Source organism: Chaetodon auriga, chromosome 7, assembly GCF_051107435.1.
Source record: "Chaetodon auriga isolate fChaAug3 chromosome 7, fChaAug3.hap1, whole genome shotgun sequence".
In the NCBI taxonomy this organism is placed as follows: Eukaryota; Metazoa; Chordata; class Actinopteri; order Chaetodontiformes; family Chaetodontidae; genus Chaetodon; species Chaetodon auriga.
The window spans coordinates 21,997,501-22,017,210 of NC_135080.1; the positions used below are offsets into that span (position 1 = coordinate 21,997,501).

General features: G+C 41.4%; 3 protein-coding genes across 4 annotated transcripts; 1 reads left to right on the forward strand and 2 right to left on the reverse strand.

Moving 5' to 3' along the window:
- Positions 1 to 4,061: 4,061 nt before the first annotated feature.
- Positions 4,062 to 7,808, reverse strand: LOC143323018 (histone H3.3A). 2 transcript variants are annotated; one of them, XM_076734559.1, is made up of 4 exons: positions 7,693 to 7,808; positions 6,528 to 6,671; positions 6,169 to 6,322; positions 4,062 to 5,616 (listed from the first exon to the last, which is right to left on the reverse strand). In XM_076734559.1, the coding sequence occupies exons 2-4, from the start codon at positions 6,653 to 6,655 to the stop codon at positions 5,488 to 5,490; spliced, it is 411 nt and encodes a 136-aa protein (XP_076590674.1). In that variant the 5' UTR covers positions 6,656 to 6,671; positions 7,693 to 7,808; the 3' UTR covers positions 4,062 to 5,487. The 2 variants fall into 2 exon arrangements, with proteins under 2 accessions (XP_076590674.1, XP_076590675.1); XM_076734560.1 differs by having other exon boundaries at positions 7,697 to 7,803.
- A 1,211-nt stretch (positions 7,809 to 9,019) lies between these two features.
- Positions 9,020 to 11,605, reverse strand: LOC143323020 (histone H3.3A). The gene is made up of 4 exons (XM_076734562.1): positions 11,474 to 11,605; positions 10,390 to 10,533; positions 9,635 to 9,788; positions 9,020 to 9,548 (listed from the first exon to the last, which is right to left on the reverse strand). Exons 2-4 carry the CDS (start codon positions 10,515 to 10,517, stop codon positions 9,420 to 9,422), a joined length of 411 nt encoding a protein of 136 aa, XP_076590677.1. The 5' UTR covers positions 10,518 to 10,533; positions 11,474 to 11,605; the 3' UTR covers positions 9,020 to 9,419.
- nop53 (NOP53 ribosome biogenesis factor) lies at positions 11,599 to 18,130 on the forward strand. The gene is made up of 12 exons (XM_076734561.1): positions 11,599 to 12,370; positions 13,011 to 13,087; positions 13,243 to 13,345; positions 14,157 to 14,359; positions 14,848 to 14,903; positions 14,987 to 15,082; positions 15,217 to 15,318; positions 15,422 to 15,583; positions 16,259 to 16,434; positions 17,216 to 17,282; positions 17,693 to 17,769; positions 17,902 to 18,130. The coding sequence occupies exons 1-12, from the start codon at positions 12,165 to 12,167 to the stop codon at positions 17,960 to 17,962; spliced, it is 1,386 nt and encodes a 461-aa protein (XP_076590676.1). The 5' UTR covers positions 11,599 to 12,164; the 3' UTR covers positions 17,963 to 18,130.
- Positions 18,131 to 19,710: the final 1,580 nt, after the last annotated feature.

A 19,710-nucleotide genomic window follows, 5' to 3' on the forward strand; every position in this document is an offset into this window, starting at 1 on the left:
AAACAGCCCCATGTCTTTCCCATTAAGCGCCGATCGTCCCTCCACGACGTACGTATCACTAAGTGTATTCCCTCCACACATATTACCTCGTTCATGATGTCCATGTTGAGGCTTTACCTGCTGTCAACACTAAGTCAGTGATCTATCAGCAGATTAGATTCATTTTGCAGACGTGTTAGTTCATATTAATTTATAATGATTACTATTGCTTGCTGTGCAACCAATCATACGTAACATTGATGTAACCTTTTGCATTCTGGAGTATTCACTGTGTTCTTTGTCACATCAGCAAAAGGCAGCCCAGACCCTGAAGGCCTCAAACAAAGTGGTCATCAGATCTATGAACAGTGCCCCCACCCCACATAACTTCAGCGTAGAGGGCGGGCATGGGGGCATAATTACTTCTTTCAGATTTCGTGTGTACAACTGATTGCAGCACCATCCACGCCTTCGAGGACAGGCTGTCTAAAACTTGTTCACACTGGTGCGATTCATCAAACCCATCTTTCCCCTGTGTACAATGCCTTCCAGTGGCCATTCTTTAGACGTGGCTGCATGAAACATTCTAACACCTTCTTCATTTGAAGCATACTGAGGCCTTTATAACACGGTTGGCTGCAGCTGGGGAATATTCATGTTCACAAAAAAGGTGTGGCAGAAGACTTTCAGAAAACTTATCAAAGGTTGAATATTATTATATGGAACATGGCCTCTAGCTCCTGTTCTCAGTTGACATTAAGAGGGGAGATTGCTTGAACATTTCCAGGTTAGGGTGCATCTCTGTCAATCAGGCTTTATAGTCTACCTGCGTCTCTATACTTCAGTGTTCCTCCACACCAACCACACTCAAATTCTTGTTTGGCTGAGCCATGAAGAGTACTTCAGCAACTCTTTGTCTTTACCACAACCTCCATCCATCCATCCATCCATCCATCCATCCACCCATCCATCCATCCATCCATCCATCCATCCATCCATACTGTACATCTGTCCCTCTTCCTTCTTCACCTTCTGTCCCTCTATACTCCACTGTATATGTATAAAGCCCTTGTGCCACACACACACACACACACAAACACACACACACACACACTGTACCAGTTGTATACTAATCTGGGGTCGACCTCTCAACCTGCCCCTACTCACTCCACCCCCCACCTTCCCCCAACACACACACACACACACACACACACACACACACACACACACACACACACACACACACACACACCTACACACACCCCTGTCTGTCTCTCCCTCAACATCCATCCACCTCTCTCTTCCACCCACACCCCATCTCTCCCCACCCATGCTCCACCCACTGCCCCCCCCCCCCCCCCCCCCAATCCCAGCACTGTGTTAATCTGGTGCAGGACTGACGGTCAGCACTTTGAGCAGCAGACAGACAGATTGGCTTTAATCCCCTGAGTGCCACAGATGGAGCACCACGATGCAGACCTTGGGGAAGGCGAACACACACTTGTATATGCACACACATACACACTCAACACACATGGACAAAGACATACAATCAGAAGAAAAATAACTATGCATACACTTCCTTTAGATGTATCAACATATAGATACAGCAATGTATCGATACAGCATATGATCAATGAATGGTCATATCATGACAGTCTGTACACGTAAAAAACAAGAGGGGCTCATGTTTTTATATCACTGACAAATAAACAGGACATTTTCCACAGAGTAACTATTGGCCTGTTTTGACCTATTTTACTCATTTTGAGTAAAAACTTGTGGTTTGCTAAATGAAACCTCAGTGGAAAAGATATTTCCAGATAGTCCACACTGTAATGTAATCATTATAATTCATAATTATTCAGTTTTATTTAGAACAATAAAAGCCTGACTCCCTTAGTCCCACATACCAAGCTTTTCTTACAGCGTTTGGGTCCAAATCCTGAAAGAAACGGTTCTTTGATATGCTGCCACGTAATCCTGCAGTTAGATTAGTTTAGGGTTAGCGTTTTTTATTCTAATTCAAAGAATGAAATCATTTCATTTGCAGTGTACTGTAATTATCTGGTTAACTGTGTGAAACCAATTTTCACTGTAATCTGGGAAAATGTACACATTTCTGAATACAAAAGAGAAGGAAAGAGAAAAGACAGAAAGAGGAGACATGAAGAGCAGACCAGAGACGAGAAGTGAAGGAATTATGACATGATTGGCTAGTCATTACAACATTTTCATGGCAGACGTGTAGCTAGAACTGTAAACATTCTCAGATAATATAAGAAATGAAACATCTTTGTAATAAGAACAGTTAAACATACAGTATATCAAACTCCAATGATTCTCAACCAAGGCTGTGTGTGCTGTACTTCAGTAGTTGCCAGGGGGAACAGTGGAAGATTGTGGAGTATATATTTGTGCTTAGGGGGGAAATAAAATGGATGGTGTGAGGCTGATCTTGTATTATAGTACATTTATGGTTAGAGTAACCAATAAACTGCCAGAAACCAATGGGACTGTACAGAATGCACCTGCCTCAGTTGTAATACCTTAACAGGAAGCTGCATAAATACAAGTTAACAAGCCAGTAGAGGAATGAACATGAGATAAATGTGCCGGATAAATGGCTGAAACGTCCAGCTTCTGCCTCTCCAGGTGGTTGTTGTATGATCACAAGCTTGATCAACAAACAAAAATATTGAGACAATATTCAATAAGGGACATTTTTTTTCCAAATAAAGACCAAACTATCTGGAGACAGAGCTGACCCTCACCCTGAAGAAGAGATTGCTTTACTGTTGGTGTGTGTGTGTGTGTGTGTGTGTGTGTGTGTGTGTGTGTGTGTGTGTGTGTGTGTGTACCCATACCACTGTGGCTGTGGTGCCCATTCAAAACAACAGGATTAAAAGGCTGGTGTTTGATTAGATGTTTGTTTGTCTCTGTGTGTTTCATTGTAATGAGTATCGCCGAGGCCACAGTGACATGGGAGAAAGTGTGTGTGTGTGTGTGTGCGTGTGTGTTTCATTGTAATGAATATGGCTGAGGGCATGGCTTTATCCCTTTTAATCAAGGAAGTAGAAGGATGAAATGAAACACTGATGAGGGGAATGATGTCAACCCAGCAGAGGATATTAATTGTAATACTGGGGTCTCACGTGTGTGTGTTTATTTGTTTTTATGTGTGTCTGTGTATATGTGAGCGTGCGAAAGATGGGTACATAAAAAATTATACAGAAAGAATAGAAAACCTCGAAAAGAAGTCATTTCTAAGTAGTATTGTATTATCATCAAAGAAAATCGTGTAATCAGTTATGGATAAGCATGTAAATCAAGAAGAAGAAGAAGGACAAGTTAATCATATTCCATTCGTAGGAAAACAAAAGAGGGATGTGAAAAATACAGGTAAGTTTGCACATATTTAGGGTGAGAGATCAACATTTTCAGGACAAACAGATGTTAAAGGACTACCTACCAAACGGCACACATTCAAACTCAGAAAACGACAACAAACTATACTATTGCTGTTTGTATCAGCCAAACGAATTTGAACCTGTGCCGTTTTTTTATCCTCATTCACTCCAAGCTAAAGTGCACTTTCTGACCAGCAGGAGCTCCATTCCTCTGGATGGAGCTTTTAAGAGTTGACGTTCCCACCAGAAACACGGTGTTTTACTGCCATCTAGTGGCGCAACTGGCACATGGGTTATATAAGGGCTCACAGGCATCTGATCTACAGTGAAGGATACAGATGATACACTGAGTATTAAAGGATTTATTGATCCAGGATTACAGGTCATGTTATGTTATAATGTGTTTTCTTTCGCTGTATTTTGACAGTCTGGGAAAGGTTGTTTGTGGCATGTGAACATGAACAGGCTTCTGACATTTCCTCCCCATCTCAAAATGTTCAAAGCTTACTTAATGGAGAGATATAAAAATAATCCTCTAGCTGCTCTTTTAGCAATAAACAGGGTTACATTGAGTGTTCAGTGCTGATTTTGCATTGCCTGGGTTGTTTATTTAGTCTGATAAATGTGGAGTGAAGTGCGTGTGGAAGCGTGCGTAGTAATAAGACAGGGGAGTGTGTGTAACATCCATTTATTACCACCTTATATGACAAATCTGGAAATTACAAACATTGTTTAATTGAAACATTTTCTTAACATTTCAAAAAAAAAAAAGGAAAAAAATAAAAGAAAAAGAAAATCAAATTGAGCAAAAAATAAAAATTAAGTTAAAAGGGTGACAAGTCAACCTGAGAAACGGTATACAGACGATCAACTGATCCGGAGGAAAAAACAGAAGCAAAGGGGGGACATATACAGAAAACATGACCAGTATTATGTGTCATGTAACACTGATTTACAATACATTTTCACATTTGAATCAGTTATTTTGTTTTTCAAAAAATAATTTTCACACTGCGAGAGCTTTTGGTTTTGTAGAATATTACAAACCTAGACGAACCCTTCGTCACAAAAAGGTCCTTTATTAAAAACTGAGCCACTGCTAAAAAAGTATCTCTGACACCACACTTCAGCTCTCAAGCTTTGGTCTTAAATAATTAGATGAAACCAATTTGAACACCATGAAAACAGGTGAGGTTAAACTCTTCAGTTAGGAAAAGAGTGTGTCTACAAGAGGATCCGACTTTGGTGCCAAAACGAGTCAGTAGCTTCACATTTCAGTAGAAAAAAATTGTTCAAATCTTTTTTTGTTTCGTTTTCTTTTTGTTCTGTTTTAATCTGATTTATCCCCCCATGTCCATGTCATCCACAAATAGTCTGAAGTGAGAAAAAAAAAACATCCTGTGCATGAGACTGGAAAGGAAAAAAGAATCTAAAATGACGAATGAAAGCATTGATCAAAATGGTAATCATAAATCAACTTCTCCAAAGATGCTGATGGATTGTATACAATTTGCTGTGGTGATCAGAGCCAACACTCATGCAGACACATACAGGGACAGAAAATCCAGCCTTGTCCATCGTGAGAAGAGACCAACACTGTTGCCTCTGCACACTTGGGAGCGAGGCCGGCAGAGGACAGGAAGCAGAAGAGGACCAGGTAAGATCTTCTAGCACCCTGCTGCATAAAAGAGACGAGAGTCCCCCAGCAGACAAATACCCATCCTCTCCTCCTGTCTGTCCCTCCCAAATTTGCATTGTTCTACTCCATGACATTTCCTTTTCTCAAACCACAAACCATCTTCTACCCTACAGAGTCAGATTAAAAACAGTGCAAACTAGGAGACGTGTGCTTGAGGAGATCTCATCACCAAAGAGTCGGTACATGCACAAAAAGAGAGTACCCTAGAAGTTTGCTCCTGAGAGCACTAAGAAAAACACGACTATACACTTTATCCATAATATAATCAGTTTTCCTCTACACACTACTAACACAGGGAGGGAGGGAGGGAGGGAGGAGGTGAGGGACAGAGGGACGGAGAGACAGACTGGTGAAGGAAGGGCAAGAAGAGGTGAAATGGAGAAAGACCGAGAGGAGCGCTTAAGCGCGTTCCCCGCGGATGCGGCGTGCCAGCTGGATGTCTTTGGGCATGATGGTGACACGCTTGGCGTGGATGGCGCACAGGTTGGTGTCCTCAAACAGACCCACAAGGTAGGCCTCGCTGGCCTCCTGCAGACAGGGAAAACAAGAGGAAATACAGTAGTTGTCAGGAGAGCTAAAATGAATAACTTCATTATGGGTGATTGTCATTAGTTTTGACACTTTTCAAACTAAATGATGAACTTATTTAGTTATTTAGTTAAAATAATCAGTAGCTCTAGCCAACCATCCCTGCCTCTACACAACTTCATGAACACAGTGTACAGTTAAGTGTTCAGTAGACCAGCTTATATGGATATGACATGACATGCATTTTGCTCATTATATATATATCATTTATTTTCTCTACATTTTCTTCTTAGTTGGCATGAAAGGCATGAAAACAATTTATTACTGATTTATTTTCATCATTTGTTTACCTTGCATGCCATACTGCAGGCATGTATTTTGAAACACTTTCATATTAACAGTACTTCATTTTGTGCTCTCGTCATCACTTTAAAACTGTCCAGTCTTTACATTATCATATTCATGTACTGTTAAGTGTACACTCGGGATTCACTAATTAGTAATCATTAGCCAACTCTGAGTTCATAATGTGAATTTGATTGTAATACAGACCTGCAGAGCTCCGATGGCTGCACTCTGGAAACGCAGATCGGTCTTGAAGTCCTGGGCGATTTCTCTCACCAGGCGCTGGAAGGGCAGCTTGCGGATCAGCAGCTCAGTGGACTTCTGATAACGACGGATCTCACGCAGAGCCACAGTACCAGGCCTTCACAGTACATAAAAAAAAAATACAGTATTTGCAGAGAACAAGACAAAAGCATTCATTTGATATATCAACCACATTAAAGCTAAAAGCAGGACACCTACAAATGATTTAGTGAAAGTTTACAAAAGAAAGTTTCTTTCTTTTTAAAGGAATTTTAGGCTCACAACTGACAGACTGGTCTGGAGGTTGTTCTTGGAGCTCTCACCTGTAGCGATGGGGCTTCTTGACACCCCCAGTAGAAGGGGCGCTCTTGCGAGCAGCCTTTGTGGCCAGCTGCTTACGTGGGGCTTTGCCTCCAGTGGACTTACGGGCGGTCTGCTTGGTACGGGCCATGTCTACTAAAGATCACCTGAAGAAGATGGGAAGAAGAGAATATAAAGAATTCAGAGGCTTTGCTTTAGGACACACAACATTATCTACGAGTTCTGTTTTTAAGCCGTCTGATTTCTTGTACCTTCTTTGCCCTGTTTACTTACAAAAATGCTTTAATAGCACTAATATATTGCGAAAATAGTAACAAACAGATAATAACATTTTTATATTGTACGTATTTATATAATTATCATTTTATATATTGAGTTCATTTCTGTGTTTTGTTGCTTTATTACTAGTACACCTGAGGTGATACCACTGCTGTGGACGACACTTCCTAAATAATAAACCCTCTCAATCCTGTCTTGTTAAATATAAAGATCCATATTACACAGTTTTTGAATTGGAACAGGAATCTTTAATTTTGTTAACTTTCTGGGTAAGTAAACATACAAGACATTCCGTATTACAATCAGCCCGACAACATCAATCAAAGATGACCGACGATATTATTGGCTGGTAGACCTTACGTATCTAAAAAAAATATAACGTCTGAGCCAATCAGCACGTAGAGTCTCGAAAGGAGGCGGGCTCTACAATTGCCTTCCACTGTTGCTAGGTCCGCCTACCGCGCTCTGATGATGGCGGCGGTTTGATGCGCAAACGGGATAAAGACCCAGGGCAGAAGAGCAAAGGAGTAGCGCATAAACAACTTAAATTTTACTAATAACCGCTGTTCCACCGTATCAGGAAATGAGAGAACAACACAGGAGACATTTCAAGGAACTCATAGAGAAGCAAAGGAGAGCCGAACGGTCCCTAACGGCGGCGTAGAACCGAGCTGAACCGGCGCATAATTTGAAACAGAATTTCCCCTCGTCTGAACGGCTGCAGTAAAGACTGCATTTCACTGTCGTTTCGACTGCCGTGTTTGTTATTTTCCCACACGGCAGAATTAGAGTTTTTTCACTGTTAAATGTGCCTTCAAATATAAAAAAATACAACTTAAAAATACAAAGTTGATTCACAAACACGGTGACATGTTTCGAGAGGCTTACCTACGGGAAAAGTGACTGGAAGTCGTGAGAAATGTTTCGCTTGTCTCTATTTTCTTCTTCGTATCCACAATGGGAAGCAGCGTCCAGCGGGAAAATGGCCGCCGTGTCAATCATCTGTCCCACAATGCAACAGTGTTGACAACATTTCTGTGGTTACTTTTAGCAGTTTTATCAGTTTGACAACAACAACACAACAGGGGGTAATTAGTTTGACGGCGTTTTGTTAATATTAATCGAAAAAGTCGCTGCTTTAGATTTTGACCGGTAAACGGGAAATGCAGATGTGCTGCTGCTTTTTGGAGCGTATCACCTTTTTCTACATATAGTATCAATTTGAGCACTCGGGTCAGAGCGAAAGTTGGACTCTTAGCAGTGGAAAGTTAGCATAGTACCTTTTAGTGGTTTAAAAGCGCAGTTAACATATAAATTATGTGAGAGCCGCTGACAGCAGCCTGTGTATGAAAGCGACCCAAAGAAGCCCGGAAAACGCACACAGAGACCATTGTGTGGTGACCTGCTGTGTCTTGTTAAGTTTAAATTTTTATATTCGTAACTCTGTCTCCAGACAAGTTGTTTTGGATTTAATTTACAATAAATAGGGTTCACGTGAAAGTATGCTCCTGAATTTTAGTTAAATATCAGAATGAGCCTAAATTCCTCTCATTAAGGTTATAAGTCTGATTACTTTGGTCTATAAAATAACAGAATTTTGTGAAATCATAATTTCATAAAGTCCAAGGTGAATTTAAAAAATGCATGTTTTGTATGATCAACTGCCCAAAACTCAAAGAAATCCAGTTTATGATCACAGATCAGCACGATTAGAGAATGCTTTATGCAGTTTGGTTTAGAAATGACAACAGATTGTGTTTGTGAAGCACTTTTTTGACTAACTTATCCTTTCAGCTTGTACATAAACAACACAGCTTATTTAACCACAAGAATCTGTTTATTATGTTTGTATGTGAATTCCGGAGTACAAATATTTTGCCTTTAAAAATGACTGAAAACATAAATCAAAAACACAGTAGAAAAAAAAATAGGTTATCATATCAACCTGAGAGAGGAACAAAAAGTCAGAACATTACCTGGACATAATAACGTGGCTGAAAATCAAAATATGATCAACATAGTTCTGCTACATATATGCCACTTGTAATCTGCCAAAAATGCAGTGTCATCATAGCACAATGACGTTTCTAATTGACAACCAGAATCAAACTCATGAATTTTGATACATTAAACGGTAACAGTAGAAATACACTATTATTGTAAAAAAAAAAAGAAAAATCACTACTTGTACAACAAATCTCTATTTTTTTAAAAAAAAAAGAAAAATCAGAAGACCCATTATATCAATGTATATGTTCATCTGAAGATGAAAATGTCTCGCCTTAATGCTATTTCCTGTGCTCAATGCAGATCACACACTATTCTTGGCTTGCAAAAACACCTTATTCAGAGATAAGGCATTCCTTTGAGCTAGCTAGTTAAACGTGAGGAGTGTAACTGTGAGTCAAAGTTTCAAACATACATGAAGATACCTCTAAGGAAACTCTGCTACTAGTAGCACCAAAGAAGACATAATCACACGTTTTACGGTTATCACAATCATATGATATATATAGAACCTCAAACCAAACTACTAACTAAGTATAGAGGAAGGAAAGGGACAGAAAGAGCGGTGAAGGGTAAAGAGGACAGCATATAACAAATCAGAGGACATTTTAAGCGCGTTCCCCGCGGATGCGACGTGCCAGCTGGATGTCTTTGGGCATGATGGTGACACGCTTGGCGTGGATGGCGCACAGGTTGGTGTCCTCAAACAGACCCACCAGGTAGGCCTCGCTGGCCTCCTGCAGATAGCAGAGTCAAAACACTGGGTGTTAGAGTGATGGAACAGGTATAAGTTGAATCATTTTCTATAGTGACTTCTGCTGACCTGCAGAGCTCCGATGGCTGCACTCTGGAAACGCAGATCGGTCTTGAAGTCCTGGGCGATTTCTCTCACCAGGCGCTGGAAGGGCAGCTTGCGGATCAGCAGCTCAGTGGACTTCTGATAACGACGGATCTCACGCAGAGCCACAGTACCAGGCCTTGAGAGGAGAGGCAAAAATGAACTTGTGCAGAATTTGAGGGCAGCTGAATTGGCCTGCTATTAGCACAAATCAGAATCAGAATCAGAATCAGAAAAAGCTTTATTGCCAAGTACGCTTTTACACATACGAGGATTTTTTTCTGGTGAAATTGGTGCATGAAACATCTACTAAAATAAGAGCATAAAATATAACAATTTAAAAATTTATGCTTCTTGGATTTCAACAGAGCACATTACTCTTTGCACCTCTGAATGCTTGAACTCCTTTTTTTTTATATGAGTAGGAGTCTGAGAGAAACCAAGGGGATAGAATATCAGCTCCATTCATCAGCTTTCATCCAAAATGATGTTTTTTTCCAGTCCAAATACGGAAAATGTGTAGCCTACATGTGATAAAGTTTGTTAATAGAGTGAATTGTGTTAATGAGATCTAAAATTAAAAAATTCATAGAGGCTGTACGTATACTACTGAATCCATCTGTAGTCAACCGAGTTTAGTTTATGTGTATATGTATGCAACAAAGAGCACAAAACTGTTGTGTCTCCAGGTGTGTTGTTTATCTTCTCAGCACAAACAGAGGAATGATGGGAGCTCTCACCTGTAGCGATGGGGCTTCTTGACACCCCCGGTAGAAGGGGCGCTCTTGCGAGCAGCCTTTGTGGCCAGCTGCTTACGTGGAGCTTTGCCTCCAGTGGACTTGCGGGCAGTCTGCTTAGTACGGGCCATGTCTACTAAAGATCACCTGAGGACACATGACAAAGTTTGTTTTGGTAAAATAACATCAAAGGACACATGCAGCAGAATGGATTTGGGGTAGAAGACATGAAGGATATAAACATATTTTATTTCATTTTGAATTTAACATGAACAGACTCTACTCTTCAGTCGGAGTGCGTTATGACAAATACAAAAAAAAAAAAAAAAAAACAGCATGAGGAACCTGTTTTTTGTTTTCGCTTCAAATTATACCTGAGGCAGCTTACGCAATGACTAGAAAAAGGACAGCGACGGCACCGAATCATAGGAGAACTCTTTATCATGTCAACCAATCACATTCTGCATATACGCTGCTGGGGCGGGATGTTGTGAACCTTTCGACCAATCACACCACTATGATTGCCCGACAAACACCGCCCCTTGCGCATTGAACGTGGGTTCGTTCGTTTCTTGACAGTGTGTTCCCCGGTTGTGCACAAGCCTTGATTTTTTATTCAGAATGAGCTATTTCGAAGGAAACCAGACAGCCCCGCCCATGCCGGCTGCCCCGGTAAAACCAAACTAACACACCTAAAGATGATGGCTGGCTGCTGGCTAGATGAATGTAAACGGGAAGGAAAAATCGTTGTAGGAAACGATGAGGGTGATGATAAAAACGTCGGAAGAATATAAAAACCGCGGCACGAAAGTGGAATATACGGTTTGAAAATGACACTAGACATGTCAAGGGATCACTTGATGAGCAATATTTTGTCAGATGACCCCTCACTTTAGGCGCATTTCCGAGTCAAATTCGACCAGATCACAAATGCCTTTTAGGTCCCCGACTCCCCGAGCAGGCAGATAATAGCTCGACTGCTCTGCGTTTTCTTTTTCAACGAAAATAAACGAAAAAACACGTCCATCCGAGAACTAACATTACATTAAATGATAGATTGGAGTTTTATCGAAATGGTGATACTTACCTTTGAAAACTTACTGACAGACTGCAGCTTAAAAATGGGAAATAATTCTTGAGTCTCTAAAGCGTTGTTCTCGCAATAAAATGAAGGGAGGGAAAAAAGGAAAAAGAACATAGGAAAGCAACAGGAGACACGTTTCCCATGATGCATTTGGGACAAACATTACATGCTGCAACCCGATAAACAATTTCATGACCACACTCACGTGTAATATCGTGCAACAAGTTTTTCTCAATCTTGATCATTGACAGTTTTGATAGTTTAGGTTATTTATTTAGTTTTTTTTATTAAATCTTTTTTTACCTGAAGGAAAAAGGGCAGCTAAAGCACTATTGATATTCGAGGGAGAATATAAAGTGAGTCACAGTCAGTCTTTCAGACTTCTAAAACTGTATTAACATTATTGATTTTATTTATTTTATTGTGATGAAAAAAAAAAAAATTAAAACCAATGCAACAATTATCTTAGGTGCTCTATCACACGGAAATAGGTTAATAAAGACACGCTTTTGTCAATAGAAATAACATTATAGCCTCATAAAATTTGATACACAGGGAAAAAACAAGTTTAAAGTTTTACATTTTACATATTGTCAGTGTTTATTGCATTTACACGGTTCATCCTGCAGGCGGCGCCACCGCCGTCACTCCAGCACAAAAGAAGAAGAAACATGTTTCTTTCCAATCGTCCAACATGGCGTCAGCCAGGAGGCTGAAACGCGTGGTGGCTTCACAACCAGGTTTTCTAAATTTAAAGTCCGTTTCAGACCCCGCAGACTCGGTCAGCAGTCGAAGAAAACGTGTGAACAAAAATAAGAAGAAGAACTGGAACAAATACAGCGACATAAACGATGTGGACGAGTTTTTAGAAGACGTCAGACACCAGGAGAGGACCACAGGGTACGTTGAGTTTGCCGTATGTGGGGATACGATGCGATACTGGCGTGGTTAACAATAAACTAAAAAATGTCCATCCTGAGTTTTCCTCTGATGCACCGGCGTTATGTCAGTTATGTCCCACTGTTTGTCCCCCATGTTGTTTTCGTTTTACAACCATTAGGACAGTCTTGTTCGGTATTACATCTCGCTATTGATCTCAAAACATGTCTTTTTCGTCGACGGTCATAGTGTCACAAAACTTGTGACACTATGACTGTTTGGCTAAATTAATTAGAATCAGTCTAAAAGACTGATGAGGCTGCAGTGCTTGTGATGTCTCACATGAACTCCAAAAATGGTGTAATACAAGTTTGAGGCTGGCCCCACATCCTCCATATTTGCTGCTTTTCGGTTTGATTTTTTCACTGTAGATAAAGTACCTTGATGGTTTGGATTATTGATGTTTCCCTGATGTGCTTTTTTTCCTCCCCTATTTAGTTATTGTCTGGTATTTTCTACTTTAAAAGGTTAACTCTAAACTTGAAAAGATTGTCAACATATTGATTGATCATGAAAATAATTGTAAGTTGTAAATAAAACTCTGGAAAATGTATTCAGTTGTAAGAAAAAAGTGTTATAACGTGATCTTTTTGTATTTCAGGGGTCTGCTTTCTGAGAAGTCAGATGACAGTTTGTTCTTTTTGGATGTTGGACAACAAAAGAAACCCGAACAGACGGGTAAGTGTGCAATTACACAACTGTGCATCACTGAAAACAGGATACGTAGTCCTGCATTTGCACAGTCAAGTGTCAGATGAGCAGCTGACCAGTGTCATAGCTGTTTTCTGTCCCGTCTGATGCTGAATCAAACTAATTTGTATTTTCCCGTGAAGTTGCAGAACCTGTCGATGGGAAGAAGAGGAAAGGGAAGGCGTCGCGTCCTCTGAGGATAGACCTGATCCTGCAGCACAACTCTCTTGTTCCACCACCTAAAGAGTGAGTGTCCATCACGGCCCTTTGTGCTTTACTGAGAAGACATTGTCAGGAGAAACGGAGACTGTTTTTTTCAGGGTTGAACATAGTTCTTAAGTAGGCTGCAGTGAGTGTGAATCAGACAGTCAATAGTGCAGTATGTGATATTGGGTAAATAATCCAATTCTTGATCTTTGTTGGACAAATATTATTAAATTGTTAGCTGTGATGTCTCTGATTACAAAAAAAATGGGCATTTTGCTCACCATGATGTGTGTGAAGTTGTTTTACTGATGCTGAAATTTGTGGCGTTGTTATTTACTTCAATTTATCATGTTAATCAAACCACAGGCTACATTATATGAGATTTCTGTTTTATTCAAAAGCTCATTATATGCTCATTGCAGGTATCTTAATAATAGCCACAGATGGATATGTCGGCCTTTGATTTATGTGCTGCATGTATTGGAGTAAGAGGGTGGCACAGTGGTACAGTGCGATGGCTTGTGGCATCACACTGTAGGTGATTTTAGAAAATACGCAAGAAAATCAGTCTTGCTTTTATTTCCATTGATGTTTGAGTGTGTCCGGTGATGATCTCATCCTTGCGCTCCCAGTATTTCCTTCAAGGGAATGTGAAGACAACCCACAGGAGCTCAGGAGACTGTTGTGTAAATGGTGTTCTGGGATCTGAGGATATGCAAACACACCTCATGAAGTAGACTGTGTCAGCTCTCCATCATATATCATGCTAGCCATTTCCTTCACCTCTGCCGTTCTCACACAGTCCCCTAATCATCTCTTCTGGTCATCTTTCACCCCTCCACCCCCCCAGTGTGCTGGCCTATCAGCAACCTAATGCCAAGAAAGTCCGTCGCATTGCCCAGAAGGCAGAGCAGTTGGCAGCCAAAGGTGTGGTGCCACGGAGGCAGAAGCAGCTGCTGAACAGACGGCCGGTCGACAGGACGGCCAAGAAGGCAGTGACAGAGGCCAACAACAACCCAGACAGAGAATATTACGACGTATGGGGACAAGAGGGTGAGTGTCCGTGCATGTGTGAGTGTGTGTGTTTGTCCAGTGATGATTCCATCCTTGCGCTCCCAGTATTTCCGACATGGGAATGTGAAGACCAACGCGGAGCTCAGTCGACTGTTGTGTGAACAGTCATCTGGGATCTGAGGATGCACATTCAGGAGTAAAAGTATAGAGTTTATATCAAGATGCAAATGTCAAAATAGGGAAGTTAGTAATAGAAAGGTTGTTAATCGTCCGTATGAAGTGTCATTTAGGTCACCACCACTAATTGTTGATGTTGAAGATGGAACTGTGTTACCAACTTCACCCATTGTTCTTTTTGAACCCAGTCTTTGTGTCAGCTGTGTTAACTAAAAGCGATCTGAATTGATCAAAGGTTTGCAACTACATAATTTTGAAAATGTGGACTTTTGCACTCGTGTTTGCTGATGAGCTGCCTTCAGCACATGAATTGCTCATCTATTTTAAACCATTTTTTCTTTTGAATGTAGCCAAAGATACAGCTGACCCCTGGTACCTTCAACAGACAGGCAAGAAGCTTGTCAAGGTGAGAAGCAGGAGACAAATCTTTTCTAATGTGTGTGTGGTGGTTTGAGTTTTACTAATGTGGCTGCATCACTGTTCTGTCAGCGCAAAGAGAGGATGAACGAGAAGCCGTCAGTGCTTCCTGCTGTGGAGGTGATCGCTGCCGGAGGATCCTACAACCCAGACTTCTTCTCCCATCAGGTAAGTCCCGACTCTGCAGCCTACAGACATGATGTTGAAGCTCGTACAAACTTCACGGGACTTAATTTTCATCTCGTTGTGATGACCTGCACTGGCTGCTAATGTCTCTCCTCCCTCTCTCCCTGTGAACCCAGGCCTTGCTGCAGGAGGCCCACGAGGTGGAGGTGAAGAAACAAAAGGTGGAAGACAAAATAGAGAGACAGCTGGCTGTCAACAGAGAAGACACAGCAACAGAGGTGCAGATGATTATTCCAGCTCACCTGTTTTGCTCGGTTTCTTCGTAATTGTGTAAGATTGGGATGTTTGATTTTAGCTCACGCATGTTTGTTTGTTATGCAGGAGACGATCTTAAGAGAGCAGGTGGAGGGCCTGGTAGAAGAGGAGAACGAAGAAGAAGTGGCTCCGAATGAAGAAGACGAGGATGTGACAGTGGGAGCCATCACACTTGCAGCCAAGAAGACTGAGAGACAGAGGAAGAAGGAGAAGGCTGACAAAATCAAGGTACATACACACGTCATGCTTTCTTTGGACTGTTTTCACTGTTGGTGTCAAAGATCAATGGTGTGATAACAGCTGTGAATCAGCCACAGATTATACTTCTATTCATGGAAATCATTCCACTCTTCAGGAAAAATCTCAGATTTCTAAGAATGTAATGAGGCACTTTGTTAAAGGGACTCGTCAACCTGAAAAATGTAAGATTTATTTATTGGATTAATTAATATCAGTTTCATTCATATCAGATTTTATATCAGGAGCACAAGATGTTTTGTTTCGGACTCTTAAAGCTGGAAGTTGAAGAGAAGCACCTCAGCTGAGATCTGAAACCGTTGATTGATTGATTTTTATTATTGATCATTGCTTTGGCCTCTTGGGAATCGTCCTAGATAAAACAATAAATCCAGAAAATCTGGAATAATGAAAACGATTGCTGGTTACATCGCCGCTTTAAGACACTTTTCAACTTTTTAGAGACAAGTTTGGAACTGCAGAGCTTGTGTTTTTGTGTACAGTTCTTTAAAAGAGCAAATAGTCTGATAACCTGTTAATTTGTAGTGAAACACATGCTTTTTGCTGGATGCTGGCCTGTTTATTACCAGCAAGTGTTGTCAAATAGTTGCCTTACTTTAGTTGCTCCACTGGCCGTCCACCTCACTCTTTCTCTTCCCACCACAGGAGCAGCAGCGGCTGGCTGACAGACGGCAGACTGACCAGCGGCAGCAGCTCTTCCAGCTTCGCTCCATAAAGACCGCCCTCAAACAGCGGGACCAGAAAACCAAGGCCAGACAGGCACAACGCAAGGCCAAGCAGGAGGCCCAGAAAGCTCAACCCAGACGCCTCGGCAAACTCAAGTACACGACTGACGCACTCCTCCGCCTGCTTGCACATGTTAAAGGGCTACTCCGGTCAATAAGACAGAGGCTGAGATATCCTGACTGTTTTGTATCAGTCAAGCTCCAAAAACACTTGATCCTACATTTCCCATAATGCAACTAAATCATGTCTTTGATCATTATCTTAGCTGCAGTTTATGCTTTAGAGCAGGTGTAAACCTGTATTTTCTGGAATAGTAATCACATAGTCTCTTAATTCTATCGCAGCATCTACAGAAGCTGAGAGTTAAACTGTACCGAAAGCCAGATACTGTTTCCTGTAGAAATCCCTTTAACACCACTAGAGGTCACTGGGGCTTAACTTAAACCTACAGCGGCAGGAAGTGTGGGTCCAATATCAGATACATCCAAAATGTGTCCGACCTGAAAATAACCAAAGTCAAGCAATTGTTGCTGTCCTTGATTTAGAGCCATCAATGTAAAACAATTTGAGAAATGGCCTCAAAACATTTGGGTGCTGGACCTGAGGGGCACTGATGCACAATGAGGTGTTAAATGATCACCAGGTATAACCGTCAAAGCGTGGAAGGCATGTGAAAAGAAAACTGTAAAAAAAAAAAAAAAAATTAACTACAGATGGAGAAAAGACCATCAGACTGAGCAGTGAGTTTGAAGCTGTGTTTTGTGCATTATGTTCATGTTTATCTTTAGCTGTGTTTACTGCAGCAGGGGGCACTATGTGGATGGACCAGTTCTGTTCACTGGAAACAGTAGTAAACATGTTGGTCCTTATCTGCAGGTTTCAGGCTCCGGACCTGGAGGTTCAGCTGAGTGACGAGCTTGCCGGCTCCCTGCGGCAACTCAAGGTACTTCACGAACTGTTGTAATGTCTGTTTGCTCATCCACAAAGAGAGCTCAGTCTTTATCTGTAATGAGTTTGGGTTCATTTAGTTGGTGTATTCTCTTCAGCACTCTGTATTGTCTTATTCTGAACATTATCATATTCTCTAATGCTGTAGCGACCCACTTTTCCCCTACAGGAGTCATTGCAGCTTCATATGATCTAATTGCGAGTGGAAAATGTCAGCTTTTCTCTTATTATCTCCTGCCATTATGTCTCGGAGTAATACTTAAACCAGCCTTTGTGTTATGAATGGGATTGCGTAATTTGGTGGAGATAATGCATTGAGTGACATTTGCCTCACATGGATATGTGTGGGGCATATCCTATGCCCCCCCCCCCCGTCTGACCACTTGTAATGCCTTGCCTCTGCAGCCAGAGGGCAGCGTTCTCAAGGACCGCTTCAAGAGTCTGCAGAAGAGGAACCTGATCGAACCAAGGGAAAGAGCCAAGTAAGGACCTCTGCTTCACTCTTACGTAACACCTCCTCAAAGGCTCATCATAATATACAGACTCGTATGGTGTATATTGATTTTAAAACGTGCGTTTCTGCCTCTCTGTCACTACTTGCCCCTTTCTCTTAGGTTCAAGAGGAGACACAAGCTGAAGTATGTGGAGAAGAGGGCTTTTAGAGAGATCACTTAGTGCCGACCCACAGACCACAGGAGCGGAGCACGAAGCATTTAAAGCCACAAATGCAACAGAATGGAACTGTGTATATACAACTTAATGACTGTTGAGGGCCTGTTTGACCCTTTCAGACAATTACAACTGCTAACAAATTAAACTGTCACATCAATGATATAAACCGAGAAGAAAAGTGTGGTGTATTTTCTCTACTGCTGTCTGTCTCATGCGCTAAGTATCACTATTCAGACGTGCAGTCATAATTAATGTGTGTTATGTAATACAAGCCCTATCAGGAGATGGTTTTCTAAGGCTTTATAGTAAACAGCAAGGTCTGCTGAGGCCGAGCGTCAGTGTGTCACTGCTCTGCTCATAGATGGACGAAGACCTACAGCTTAGGTTAATAACAGGGTCAGCCTCATGAAGTGTTACTGTCTGCTGTAAGGAGATTGGTCAGGTTTATGTCAGCTATCCGTAAGATTACTGCAATGTCAACATTGCAACATAAGTCTTGTCATATATCCTAAAGGTCTTGGGTTTGCATCAAACACACACGGTCAGTCGGTAAAGTTCACCGAACATGACGTTTTGTCAAGAAATTTCATCAGTATTCCAGCATGATTTCTACACGAGGTCGCTCAAGTGGAAAACTACAAGACCTGAAACCTTCATTGAACGTTTCTCATATCTACAGAGTGTCTGCTTTCAATGCCAAATGCCCAGATTAGAAGAAAGAATTGGGCAGTGATTAAGAAGCAACAGAAAATAAAAATGTGTGCTTTTTTTTTTAATCCACATAATTAGATAACTTGATGAAGAGGAGCTAAATTGAATTACGTTTTTTTTTTTTTTTGGACGGATTTGAGGAAGTTGACATGTTATAATTGATTCCAACCTACTGGCTTGGCACCATAATTGCCCTCAGTAACCTGCTGGTGTGCACAAGGACACACACACACACACACAGAGTGTGTCCCATGGTGCGTGGAGCCTCGCCAAAGCTTCTTATCCGTTAATCAGTGTAAAAAATAATCTTTTACCTTCAGAGACCGTAGAAACCCCCCACCCACCTAGCTGCTGCTTAAATGAGTTGACCCCCCCCCCCCCCCCCCCCCCCCCATTCCCCTTAAGATAAAGTGTGGAGTGGACTCTGGACCAGCTCCCATTGCAGCGACTTATACACGTTTTAATGCCAATGACCTGCTGATGAATTAACCCGCAGACTCATAAAGTCACCGTTTCTCCACAAGGAACCTCATTCATTACTTTTCTACTGACAGACAGTCTGTGCTGTAGGTGAAGCTAAAATGAGTCCTTTACAGCAGTCACCAGGCTGTTCTTAGAGAACATGTTACAACAGCATTAAACTGTAACGTCGATGCAGACTCACTGAAAGTCCCCCAACCTTAGTAACACACCCTTGGACAAAAAGTGGTTTGGAACATCCAGTACCAGCTTGTCTTTAATTTGTGCTTTACTGATGAAGCTTTGGATTTGGATTCACTTTGTCATCTGTGCACAGTCTTGGTCTGTGTACAGAAAGAAACAATAATTACAGATTTTGAAGTGCATTGAGAAAATGAAGCTACAGCCATGCTAGCAGCTCTCTGAGGTGGAACAAAGCTAACAATGACAACTAAGGCTGTAGGCAGATACTTGGTCCTGCTGCATTAATTACAATTTTGACTTGATGATGGCACCAAATGAAATGTCAGGGGATTATATTTACATTACATTTAAATGTCCTCCAAATTGTCAGTCGTCTT